This window comes from Balaenoptera acutorostrata, chromosome 3, assembly GCF_949987535.1.
Source record: "Balaenoptera acutorostrata chromosome 3, mBalAcu1.1, whole genome shotgun sequence".
Classification (NCBI taxonomy): Eukaryota; Metazoa; Chordata; class Mammalia; order Artiodactyla; family Balaenopteridae; genus Balaenoptera; species Balaenoptera acutorostrata.
In genome coordinates this window covers 105,153,932-105,166,916 of record NC_080066.1, presented here as the reverse complement: position 1 = coordinate 105,166,916, position 12,985 = coordinate 105,153,932, and the positions used below count along the sequence as shown (strand labels likewise).

Genomic DNA, 12,985 nt, shown 5'->3' with positions numbered 1-12,985 from the left:
TTTTGCAGAAATGCTGAAGTACCTCTGGTAAAATACCACCAAATATATCCGCTGTGAATTATTATCAAAAACTGTGAATAAGACCAAGGGAACTTCGAGGGCTCTGAACTTCCTTATGAAAAAATCAAGGTAAATGGGGTTATTTGATTTGTCTAACTTAAAAATAAATTATTTCTTTTATTTTTTAATGGTGGTTTAATTTTATTTACTTTCTCTTGATGGTTAAAGCTGGGCAGCAGCTGTTAACAAGGTTGCGCTGTAAATCCTTTTCTTTGAAGGGGGAGGGAAAACAGAGAGCGCGCACAAGCCTGTCTGTCTTCAGTCTCGTCTTGTTACTCCCAAACCCTTTAAGGGCTCCTTTTCCTATGGAGTTCATGCAAAACTAAAGGGAAACATAAAATCCCTGAAGCCATGTTCCTCCCAATAAGCAAAATAAGACGAGGAAATCACTTCCACTCGATGATACTTTTAAAAGCTACTGTGGATGAAAGCAAAGTTCCAAAGAGGTCCCTGTTTCCAGGTTAGTCAATGTCTCTGACCTTTCTTCTTCCATCTTGGGGTTTCTGGATGCAGAGCTCAACGGCGTCCCAGGGCCTCACTCCCGACGCGGTTCCAGTTACCGCTGCCGTCGCCGCCTCTCCGCAGCGCCGTCCGGCCTCTGAGAGGCAGCGCGCAGCCTCCGCACACTCCACGCCCGCCCCGTTCCGCGCGCTCCCGCCCGGCGACGCTCGCCTTCGAGCCGGCGCGCGGCCGTCGCCCTCAGGGCCGGGTCTCAAGCCCTCCCAGTGTTCTCATTGGCTCCCTGTCCCGGGCGCGCGCGACGTCTCGCGCGGGGCACGTTTCTCTCGTTCATGCGGCTCGCGCTGCCGAGCCCGACCCTCCTCAATCTCGATAAATTGTTCTTCCTACCAGAAAATAATACTCATGATATTCAAAGTACCAGACTGATAATTCAAGTCTCTTCGGAGGTGCTGAGAGCGTCAGAAACAACCCAGGGTGAGTTTTATAGACGTTTTAGATTTATTGTTTCTGCTCTTGTTTTTCTTCTGTTTTTCTGAAATGTATGCAGTAGACACTAGATTTTTTGATGTGTGAACCATATTTTTGACATAAACTAACACCAGATTTCTACTGCAGTTGAACACATGTCCATTTTTCAGAACATTTTTTCCTGAGGCTCCACAGAAATAGAAAAAATATTATTGTGATGGAAAAAGTTTAGTTAGAAATGTATATCCAGGAGGCTTCCCTGGTGGCACAGTGGTTGAGAGTCTGCCTGCCAATGCAGGGAACACGGGTTCGAGCCCTGGTCTGGGAAGATCCCACATGCCGCGGAGCAACTAGGCCCGTGAGCCACAACTACTGAGCCTGCGCTACTGGAGCCTGTGCTCCGCAACAAGAGAGGCCGCGATAGTGAGAGGCTCGCGCACCGCGATGAAGAGTGGCCCCCGTTCGCTGCAACTAGAGAAAGCCCTCGCACAGAAACGAAGACCCAACACAGCCATAAATTAATTAATTAATTAATTAATTAATTAAATTAAGAGTTTTTAAAAAAATGCATATCCATATCCTCTGATGAGGGTACAGTCTTCGTTTCAGACCTAGTGCCCAGTCTGCACACGCTTTTCTATCTGTGCAGGTGAAATTTTTCATATTGATTTTAAAATAAGCCCTGGCTCCATTTTTGGTTAGTTCTTCAGCTTTCACTTTTGCAATCATCCTTTTACAGCTTAATAAATGACAAAGATAACAGATGTAAATCATCAAACATTTAAAGTAGTTTTCTGGAGCAAAAACTTTAAGTGAACACCCTAAGAAGAATTTCTAAATCGTAAAATCAATCCATAGCTACATTATGATGTTACTATAAATATTAATCCAAGCACTAGATACCATGAGTTTAACTTAAATGATAACTAAAAGACTTCTCTCCCTCCCAAAATACCTTCTTTGCCGTAGATCTGCTTTGCTAGTTCTCTGATTTGACACTGCCATTAGACTTCCCTCTGATATAAACAACAAAAAAGCCATTGTCTGCAGAAGAACAGCATAATGAGGCATAGAAAATACTTGAGAAGAAAAGGTGATGGAACAGAAGAGAAAAGTTTTCTCTATCCTTTTTTCATAACCAGTGTGGAGTTGATTCATTTGTCTGGCAGAAAGCCTGATCTTGAGGGACAAAATAAAGAACCTGTAGTCATCAGTGATGGGAAGAAGGTAACGCAGGATGATAGTGCCCAAGAAACCAAGAGGACAGCTTGCTTGGGTGGGCCACCCCTGGAAGGCTGTACATCGAGGCAGTGGCACGTAAGAGGCAAGCTAGAGAAGAGAGGGTCCCCACAGATGCCCACCCAAGCCAGCCCAGGACACCTAGGAGAGGAAGAGAGAGGTCACTGAGACACATTTTACTTAATACTTCAGTTATGCCAATCACCACAAAAATTCAGGTCAGAGGGGTGGTAGAGAAAGACTGGACCAGAAGTCAAGAGGCCCAAGCTCTAGACCCAGTTATTACTCCAATTCCCCAGTTCTCTATGAACTTGAGCCAGTTGCTTTACCTCTCTGTGCCTTGTTTTCTCTGTTTATTTAAAAAAAAAATAGATTAGGTAAACTCCCCTTAAGAGCTAAGATCTTGGGACTCTATATAATACATACGTTTCTTATAAAAATTAGTGATACTTGGGTCAAAGGTAAGCTAATTTTTAAAAAAGCAACTACTTTTGTTTTACTGTGGTCCAGTAAGTCAGACAACAGAATTGGACTTTAGAAAGAACTGAGGATAATCTAGTCAAGACAGTGACGCTGTTAGGCCTGGACCTTGACCTCCAGTTTAAGAATGAGCAAGTCTGTCCTCAACTCAAAGGTGGAAGAGAAGCAAGTCTCCCTTTACCCGCTACAGATTTTCTAAGTTTTCCTGGGTTTTATCCAGCCTCCTCTAAAGAACCGTTCAAAAAACACTACAGCCACATTGCCAGAAGCTTGGTGAAAATCTTCTGCCTTCTGATAACTAGATCATTGAAATTATAGTCTCAGGGTATCATGGCAGAGCAAACAGGGAAGCAAGGGTTTGAGTTAGTGAAAATGCAGTCAACAGGACAATAAAGAAGACTGTGTTCAAGTCCGGAAATTGTGTAACCTTGGAAAAATTACTTATTGGGGAATAAGAAGAACCTTAATTTCTTCTCCTATAAAAATCTATAACCTAAGGCTAAGCACTGATATTTTACTACAATAAGGGAGAAATAACTTATTTGATTTCTCCTTATCCAAGATTGTTTTACATTTCTTAGTGAATCAATTTTCTCTGTCCTATTATTCCAAAAGTGTGTGTTTAGCACCTACTGTGTGTCCAGCATGATTTAAGATGCTTAATGGGGATTTTAAAATGAGGTATTTCACTAGAAATTCTAGATGGAGAGAAAAGTCATAAACACAGAAGAAATTAAGTGACCAAGTGATTGATGCAGATATTAAGTGTTTTTTTCTAATTCTTGACAGGTGTGTCCAACAATGAGAATGGAAGAGGCCATCCTGCTCAATCAAACAAATTTAGTGCCATATTTTCAGCTTAGAGGTTTAACTGTAAATCAGAATGTGCAGATGGCTGCATTTGCCACATTCCTCATTTTCTATGTCCTGAGAATGATTGGCAACATCCTCATTGTCATAACTATTATCTATGACCATCGGCTCCATACACCCATGTATTTCTTTCTCAGCAACCTGTCCTTTATCGATGTCTGCCACTCCAGTGTCACTGTCCCCAGGATGCTGATACACACCTGGTCAGAGGAGAAACTCATCTCCTTTGATGCCTGTGCAACTCAGATGTTCTTCCTGCACCTCTTTGCCTGCTCAGAGATCTTTCTGCTCACTGTCATGGCTTATGATCGGTATGTGGCCATTTGCAAACCCCTGCAGTACATGATAGTGATGAACTGGAAAGTATGTGTGCTGCTGGCTGTGGCCCTCTGGATGGGGGCCCTGACCTTCCTCACCATCAAGCTGCCCTACTGTGGTCCTGATGAGATTGACAACTTTTTCTGTGATGTACCTCAGGTGATCAAACTGGCCTACACTGATACTCACATCATTGAGATTCTCATCGTCTCCAGCAGTGGGCTGATCTCCGTGGTCTGTTTTGTGGTTCTTGTGTCCTGTGCAGTCATCCTGGTGAGTCTGAGGCAGCAGATCTCAGAAGGCAGGCGGAAGGCCCTGTCCACCTGTGCAGCCCACCTCACCGTGTCACATGGTTTCTGGGACACTGCATCTTCATCTATTCCCATCCATCCACCAGCCTCCCAGAGAGCAAGGTGGTGTCTGTGTTTTTCACCGCTATCACACCCCTGCTGAACCCTATCGTCTACACCCTTAGGAATGAAGACATGAAGAATACCTTGAACAAGTTAATGGGGAGGGTGGAGGGAAGAGAAAAAAAATGAAAATGTCTAAGCCCTTAAGGTGCTTGGTGCTCCAAATCAAAGAAATGCCTTGCGAAGATAAGTTACAAACCACATTTATCAAACTATATGACTTATAAAACTATTTTCTAGTCCAATATCTGACAATCATGGCAATAATTATGATTTTTAATATCTTCCACAGGCTGAAAATTGTTCTAGGCACTGTGCAATTACTTAGTTCTCACAACAACCCTGTGAGTTAGGTATTATGCTTGTTTACACATGAAGAAGCCAAAGCTGAAAGAGAGCAAATAGCATGCCCAAGGTCATCCAGCTAGGAAATGATGAAGGCAGGATGTTAAGCCAAATGTATCAACACAAACTCATGTTATTTTCAGTTACATCATGCTTCCTCTCCCTGCTTTTGTCTTAGGGTCATACCCAAGGTCTAAACAAACGTTCAGATTTCTGGGCAGTGCTTGCCAACATCATTCACTCAGACGCTTGTCTAAATAGCTTAGCAAACACTGGTAAAGCAGGCAGAGTAACTTTGCATATGACTTCAGTGCTGTAGAAAGAAGACTTTGAACCACTGAAGTTACTGATATCCTCAAGTGTCCAGGAAAAAATCTTCCATCAAAACAATGAAATGGGGATATCTTATTATCCATTCATTTGACAGATATTTACTGAGCACCTATTATGTGCTAAGTACTAGGTTTATAATCATAAATAAAACGTATAATCACTCTTTTATGTTGCTCAGAATCTAGTGAGAATAGAAAACAAAAATATAAACAAATTTTAATTACAGATCATGACAAATGCCATGAAAGACGATGCTGTTAGAGAGTTATAGAAGAGACTGTCTTTAGATTGGTTAGACAAGGAGGGCCTCTTTGAGGAAATGGCATTTAAGCTAAGATCTGAAAGATGAAAAAGAGCCAACCATGAGAAAAGAGAGGTGATGAACGTTCTAGGCAGAGGAAATGACAGGTGTAAAGATCTGTGTTCAGAAAGACGTTGACTTGTTCCAAGAAGTAAAAGACCAATGTGGTTACAGCTTTGACTGTGAGGCAGAGAATGGTGAGAGATGATATTGGAGAAGTAAAAAGACTACTTTCATGTCCTCTCAAGGAGTTCGGAATATTTTTCAGTACAGTGGGAAGCCATCAGAAAGGTGGAAGCACAGAACAGACATGATACAATTTGTGTTTTAATGAAATTATTCTAGTTATGTAGAGAATTTATTCAACTAAGCATTTATTACTAAACAATATCACACTAATGGCTGGGAGAAAATGCCAAGTTGAGCAAAACATGGTCTGTAATCCAGCATCTTGAGTCTAGTTATGGTGACACACATTGTAACATTGTGATACATTGTACTCTGAGTGGTGTATGCTGAGTGGACTGGATAACGGGATATGAAGAGGGTATTCCAGGCAACAGTGTCTCACATAACTGTATACAAAAAGCATGGCATAATGGGACCCAGAAGTTCACTCTCACTCCATCAGTGAGAAGGACATGCTTAAATGCAGTGGGATTTCCCAGGCAATCAGTAAGGGTGTGGTCAATAAACGTGTGGGTCACATGACCCATGTCATGTTTTTTATGGTACTTTTACCAGGAAATGTGTTGAGAAGGAAATTGAAGCCATATAAGTCATTTCAGTTATACAGAAGTATGGTTATTATGGTATTAAGGTATTCTGTAAGGTTTTCTTGGCAGAACAATTTAACTTCCAGTAGAAATTCTAATAATAGAGTAGTCTCATTCCCAAAGGTAACTGTCTGCATAGTATAAAACTACATTCATTGGTACTGGTTGATGGAATAACTAAACTGAATTTGAGAATTATGGAATTTGTATGAAATAAATGCTTTTATTATAGGAAATGGCAGACAGGAGATATAGCCCATCAAAGAGTCCAAATGGAACCACCTTGTGCAGGAATCAGCCACACAAAGGAACACCCGCAATGTGATAGTAAGTAAGACAACGTTTCATGGCAACGACAATGGAACAATATCATGTTTGCTTTTTTTTTAATAGTTGCTGCAAAATTTCTAATACTGCTGGTCTTCAATCACATTAATCCTTACAGCTCTTCGGGGAGCTAAAATCATTTATTCTCTACAATGGAATATTACTCAGCCATAAAAAGAAATGAAATTGAGTTATTTGTAGTGAGGTGGATGGACCTAGAGTCTGTCATAACAGAGTGACGTAAGTCAGAAAGAGAAAAACAAATACCGTATGCTAACACATATATATGGAATCTTAAACAATAAAAATGGTTCTGAAGAACCTAGGGGCAGGACAGGAATAAAGATGCAGACGTAGAGAATGGACTTGAGGACATGGGGAGGGGGAAGGGTAAGCTGGGACGAAGTGAGAGAGTGGCATGGACATATATACACTACCAAATGTAAAATAGATAGCTAGTGGGAAGCAGCCGTGTAGCACAGGGAGATCAGCTCTGTGCTTTGTGACCACCTAGAGGGGTGGGATAGGGAGGGTGGGAGGGAGACGCAAGAGGGAGGAGATATGAGGATATATGTATATGTATAGCTGATTCACTTTGTTATAAAGCAGAAACTAACCATTGTAAAGCAATTATACTCCAATAAAGATGTTAAAAAAAAAAAGCATTTATTCTCCAATTCACAGAAATAGCTTTTTAGACTAAGGGATAAGATAAAATGTGTTCATTAAATAAATAGAAGAGTAAAGAGTAAAATGAAGATATCTTGACTCTTGGTTCTGTGGTTGACTTACTTTAAAGAGGAGACAAGGATCATTATCATATAGAAATTTGTTCAGCAACTTTGTAATAGACAGCTGAATTCCTCAGGTTACAATCATCTTCTCTGCAATAGAGTAACTAATATTGCTATAATAGAAATAAACAAATAAGGCCTTAGGAATTTACCTCTGCATAAAAGGTACTAATGAGTATGAAAATCTATGCATATAAAAGTCCAGAATGTAGAGGGATAATTAGATCATTTTTCTAAGTTTTTCAGGTGTGTATAGTAGTGATATCTGGGCCTAATTTCATCACAAATACATAAAGCTCTGATTATGACTTGGGCTATATATGAAAATTGGAGGGGATTGACAATACACTACATTTGTTTGTCAATTTGCATGTAATGGTGTTTAGATATTTTCATGAGCATCCCCCAGTTTAATAAACTCCTTCTTATTCTTTGCTCTTTTGAGTACTTTCTGTCATTTCAATCATTTCTTACCTTTCAGCCAGAGTTAGTGAGTCACTCACTCAGTGTTGTGTATGTGGATGTCCATATTATCTGGAACACAATTCCCTAAAGTACTCATAAGCATTATCTCTACAAGTTAACAGAAGTTGGTAGAATAATAACCCAAAGGCCTCAGTCAATTCTAATTCCTTTCAGATAATCAAAGAAAGATTAGATATATTTTTATTATTAAGCATATTCTATTTCATTCCATTATTTCCATTAAAATTGATATAACTATTTTATATGGCAGCTCTCTGACCATCTATAGGGTCCTCTAATCCTGCTCCCTTTGGTCACAATACATCATCATTCTCTTTACCTAAGGAATTTGCCATGGAATCTTCTTGATTTGGACTTGCCCATTAGACAATAAATTGTTATACTTCTCCCAAAGAGTGATATTAGTTAATTCAGGAAATTAGCACTCTGAAATTATATAAATCCAAGCACCTTCTTAACTATTTTCACCTATTTCTTCATATAAATTTTAGAATATTATTGAAAATTTTACCCAAAAAAGTCCTGTGGAATTTTTATGTTGAGTAAATTAAATTTATAAATAAATTTAAGAAGGTCCATAATATTAACAATTTTTTATTTTGTAGTTTTTTTATTGAGGCACATACGCTTCCTTTATTGGGCAAAAAAATCCCATATAAGCATATCTGTATTGATTTTTTATTGCTGCTATAACAACTTTACCACAAACTTAGAAGCTTAAACCAATATAAATTTATTCTCTTACAGCTTTGTCAGATGTTCAACACAAATTTCACTGAACTAAAATCAAGATGTCAGTAGGGCTGCATTGCTTTCTCATTCTTCTTCCCAGGTTTATTGAGGACTAACTGACAAAAATTTAATATATTTAAAGTGTACCACATGATATAATAATTTGATATATGTATACATTGTAAAATGATTACCATAATCAAGCTAATTAACACATCCAGCAAAAGTGGACCCATGAAATTGGAACCCACATTGTTCAAGGGTCAACTGTATGTAAATTAATTGTATTTCTATACACTACCAATAAATAATTTAAAATTAAATTAACAATAACATCAACAAACATAAAATACTTAGGGACAAATTTAATTTAATATGTGTGATTACAAATGAAGATAACTAACATTGCTGAGAAAAATTAAAGAAAACCTAAATAAATAAAGGGATATACCATGTTAATGGATTGAAAGGCTGCATATCATTAAGAGGTCTGTTCTTTCCCAAACTGATCTATAGATTCAATGCAATACTAATCTAAGTTCCAGCACTATTCTTTGTAGAACTATACAAGCTTTTTACAAAAATTTACATGGAAATACAAAGAATTTGAAATAGCAAAACAAATTTTAAAAAGAAGAAAGTTTGAGGGCTCACACTACATAACTTCAAGATTTACTGTAAAGTAACCAAGACAACGTGCTATTGATTTAAGTATAGACATATATGTCAATGGAACAGAATATAGAATCCAAAAATAAATTGACACAAAAGGTCAACTGACTTTCAACACAGGTGTCAAGGTAACTGAATGGGGAAAAAATAGTCTTTTCAAATGGTGCTGGATCAACTAAATAGACTGAAAAAATGAATCTCAACCTTTATCTTATACCATATAACAAAGTAAACTCAAAACGGATCACAGACCTAAAATTTAAAGCTGAAACTATAAAATTTCTAGAAAAAAACGGGAAAATCTTCAAGACTTTGGTGTAGGCAAAGATTTCTTAGGACACAAAAAGGATCAAATCTAAAAGTAAAAAATTGATAAATTGGACTTAAAGTTTAAATTTCTGCTCTTCAAAATATATCATTCAGAAAATAAAGCTGCAAGCCAGAGAGTAATAAAAATATTGGCAAGACATATATCCATCAAAGGTCTTATATCCAGAATATACCAAGAATTCTTACAACATAGTGACAAGAAGACAAAAAATAATGTATGAGCAAAATATTTGAATAGGAACATCACAAAACAAGGTATATGAAAGGATAATAAGCAAATGAAAAGATTCTCAACAGTAATCTTTAGGGAAATGAAGAATAAAACCACACACACACTCACCAGAATGCTTAAAATTAAAGATTGACAGTTCCCATTGTTGGATGTTAAACTCTTACACTTCTGATGAGAGTATAAAATCATACAATGACTTTGAAAAACTGTCTTGTAGTTTCTTACAAGTTAAACATACACTTACCATGTGATCCAATAATTCTACTCCTAGTTACCCAAGAGAAATGAAAATACATATCCAAAATAACCTGTAAGTAAATGTTTATAGCTACTTTATTCATAATTATAAAAAAACTAGAAACACCCAAATGTCAATCAATACATGAATGAATAAACAAATTGTAGTATGCCCATACAATAAAATATTACTCAACAATAAGAAGGATTAAACTACTGATACCCACAAAGACATGGGTTAATCTCGGAAGCAGCATGCAGAGCAAAAGAAGTCAGGCATAAAAGAGTACATACTGTATGATTCAATTTATATGAAACTCTAGGAAAGACAAATTTAGTTTACAGCGACAAAAAATCAGATGTTTGGGTTCTTGGGTGGGAATAAAGTGATTTCTGGGAGCGTGCTGAAGAAACTTTTTGGGGTGATGGAAATGTTCTATATCTTGATTAAAGAGGTAGTTAGATGGGTATACCTTTGTCAGATTTTATCAAACTACAATAAAATGAGTACATTTTGTGTAATTAATTTCTACCTCAATAAAGTTTCTTTTAAAATAAGTTCTAATACATCTCCATCTTGATTTTTGTCAAAGTACTACAAAAAGTACAAAATAGATGTAGAAATAAATGAGAGAATCACTTTCAAAGTGACTATATTTAATTCAATATAAATAGGATAAGGCTTAAAACACCTTGAAAATATTTATATTTGAAAGCAGGATTAAAACCACTATAATGTATAAAACACAGGTGTGATGTACAGCTTCCCAGAGGCAATAACCTAAAGAACAGTACAAATCAAAAAAGTAGGTTCTCTTGCAACTTTACCTGTTCCTGAAACTGAGACCATGCCCTGAAGTCTATGTGTTTTACTAGTGTAACTAGAAGTCTTCTTTAAACTTTTCCAGATCCTTTTTCTTTACATATTACAATATGATCTTTTCCTTTATTTAAGTAATAGTTAATAAGTCACTCTCTTTAGTGCAGAAGTCTGCCCTTCTCCATGCCATTTCACCTAACGATTTTGATTTCTTACTTTTACTCTCTCATTAAAGATATGACCATAATAATATCTGTAATTCCAAACCCATAATATACATGATTTCATGAAAAAACTCGTCTCTATCTGAGATGCTTCATAGCACTTTTTACTTCCTCATTCCTCAAGGTGTAAATGAAGGGATTCAGCAAAGGGGTGACCACTGTGTAGAAGACACATACCAACTTGTCAGTGGAGAAGCTGGTGTCTGGCTGAGTGTAAATGAAGATACATGGTCCAAAGAAGAGGGCAACCACCACGAAGTGGGCTAAGCAGGTGGACAGAGCTTTCCTGCGCCCTTCAGCTGACTGTTTTCTAAGAGAAACCAAGATGATGGTGTAGGAGGCAACCAAAGCCAGGAAACAGGAGAGGGAAATGGTTCCACTATTGGACACAATCAGCATTCCTGTGAGACATGTATCTGTGCAGGCCAGCTTGATGACAGGAGGAACATCACAGAAGTAGCTATCAATAACGTTGGGGCCACAGTAAGGTAGACGAATGGTCAAGAAGGTCTGCACCAGTGAGTGAACAGTACCCGCCAACCAGAGCACAAAGACAAGCTGTACACAGACCCTCATGTTCATCACATTGGGGTAGTGTAATGGAGCACAGATGGCTACGTAACGATCATAGGCCATAATGGTCAGCAGAAAGATCTCAGCACAGGCAAACAGATGTAGGAAGAAGAGCTGTGCAATGCAGTTGTCAAAGGAAATGGTCTTTGTGTCAAAAAGCAAACCCTCCAGCATCTTGAGCACAGTGACAGATGAGTGGCAGATGTCAATAAAGGACAGATTGCTCAGGAAGAAATACATGGGTGTACTAAGACGTGGAGTAAAGACTATGGTAACCATGATGAGAATGTTCCCCCAAAGGGTTAGCACATACATGGCTGAGAATGCCATGAAAAATAGTATTTCCAGCACCCAGTTAATCAGTGAGTCCCAAGAAGAAAAATTGAGTCACTCTTGTTTGGTTTAGAGCATCCATCCAATGAGTTTCCAAAGGATCTTGGGGGGGAAAAACATGAATGCTAATTTAGCCTTAATATTATAGGACTGGAACTAATTGAATTGACTCTGCATTTCTATCTGAGCTGCTTATTTATTATCAGGGTATATAGAATATAAGATCAATTTAATAACAATTGCTATAATATACCCAGTATGTATCAGGAGCCATTCCATGCCCTTTATATACACCATGTTATTTAACCATAACTGCACCATGGCATAAGCATTATTGTTCCTCTCTTGCAGATAAGTGGGCTCTACAAGAATAAATAAGTTGCCCAAACCCTTAGCCACTAGTTAGCTGGTTTTTTTCATTTCAGTCTAATCCACAGGTACCACCAAATTAATATTCCAAAATACAACTCCCAGCTAAGATCATTCACTATTTCATTCTTCCTATCAAATTAAAAGTACCTTCAAAGCCTGCAACAATCTGCTGCACATTTATTTTTCCAGTATGGCATCTTCTCTCCAGCCAAGCAAGTTACTATGCTCCAGCTATGCTACCTCCACCAACTTACATTCCAGAATCTTTGTCTGTATTTATGTTGTTCCCTCTGCTCAGAAAACACACCCTCTAATCAACTGTACTCTCCTCATCACTGACTATTAAAACACTATTCATCCTGTAAGACTACCTCAAAGAGCAGTACCTTTAAGAAAACTTAACTGATGCAATCAAATCCTCTTTCCCTTCATACTTCTTTTTTATAAAAGAAAGTATAAAATAAGATATCTGGTTTTGCTCCCCCATTGAATTGAAATTATCTTGAAAAGCAATAGCCACATATGACTTATCCCTTGCAGCACTTAACATGACTTCTGGCACACAGTAGTTATGCGAAAGATATTTTTATTTGAACTGAACCTACCTTCTTAGGTAACCTGCAAAAGAATCCAATCCTTCTTCACAATGGAGCTAATAACTGACTTTAAAAACCTAATTTTTATCTGTAATATGATTTGTCCCCTAGGAGATATTATTGTATAAACACTAAAGTTTTATTGCCTGTTATTTTCTATACTGATTGGCTGGCCAAAAACTATAACAG

The 12,985-nt window shown here is 37.8% G+C and overlaps 2 protein-coding genes across 2 annotated transcripts; one reads left to right on the top strand and one right to left on the bottom strand.

Annotated features, from left to right (window-relative positions):
* The first annotated feature begins 844 nt into the window (after positions 1-844).
* LOC102999277 (olfactory receptor 4E1) lies at positions 845-6,911 on the top strand. The gene is given in 3 exon segments (XM_028166014.2): positions 845-996; positions 3,499-4,240; positions 4,243-6,911. Coding segments are annotated over 2 exon segments (930 nt in total). The 5' UTR covers positions 845-996; positions 3,499-3,510; the 3' UTR covers positions 4,443-6,911.
* Positions 6,912-10,017: 3,106 nt separating this feature from the next.
* On the bottom strand, positions 10,018-12,770 carry LOC103015665 (olfactory receptor 1509). The gene has a single exon (XM_028166015.2). The coding sequence runs from the start codon at positions 11,823-11,825 to the stop codon at positions 11,001-11,003; it is 825 nt and encodes a 274-aa protein (XP_028021816.2). The 5' UTR covers positions 11,826-12,770; the 3' UTR covers positions 10,018-11,000.
* Positions 12,771-12,985: the final 215 nt, after the last annotated feature.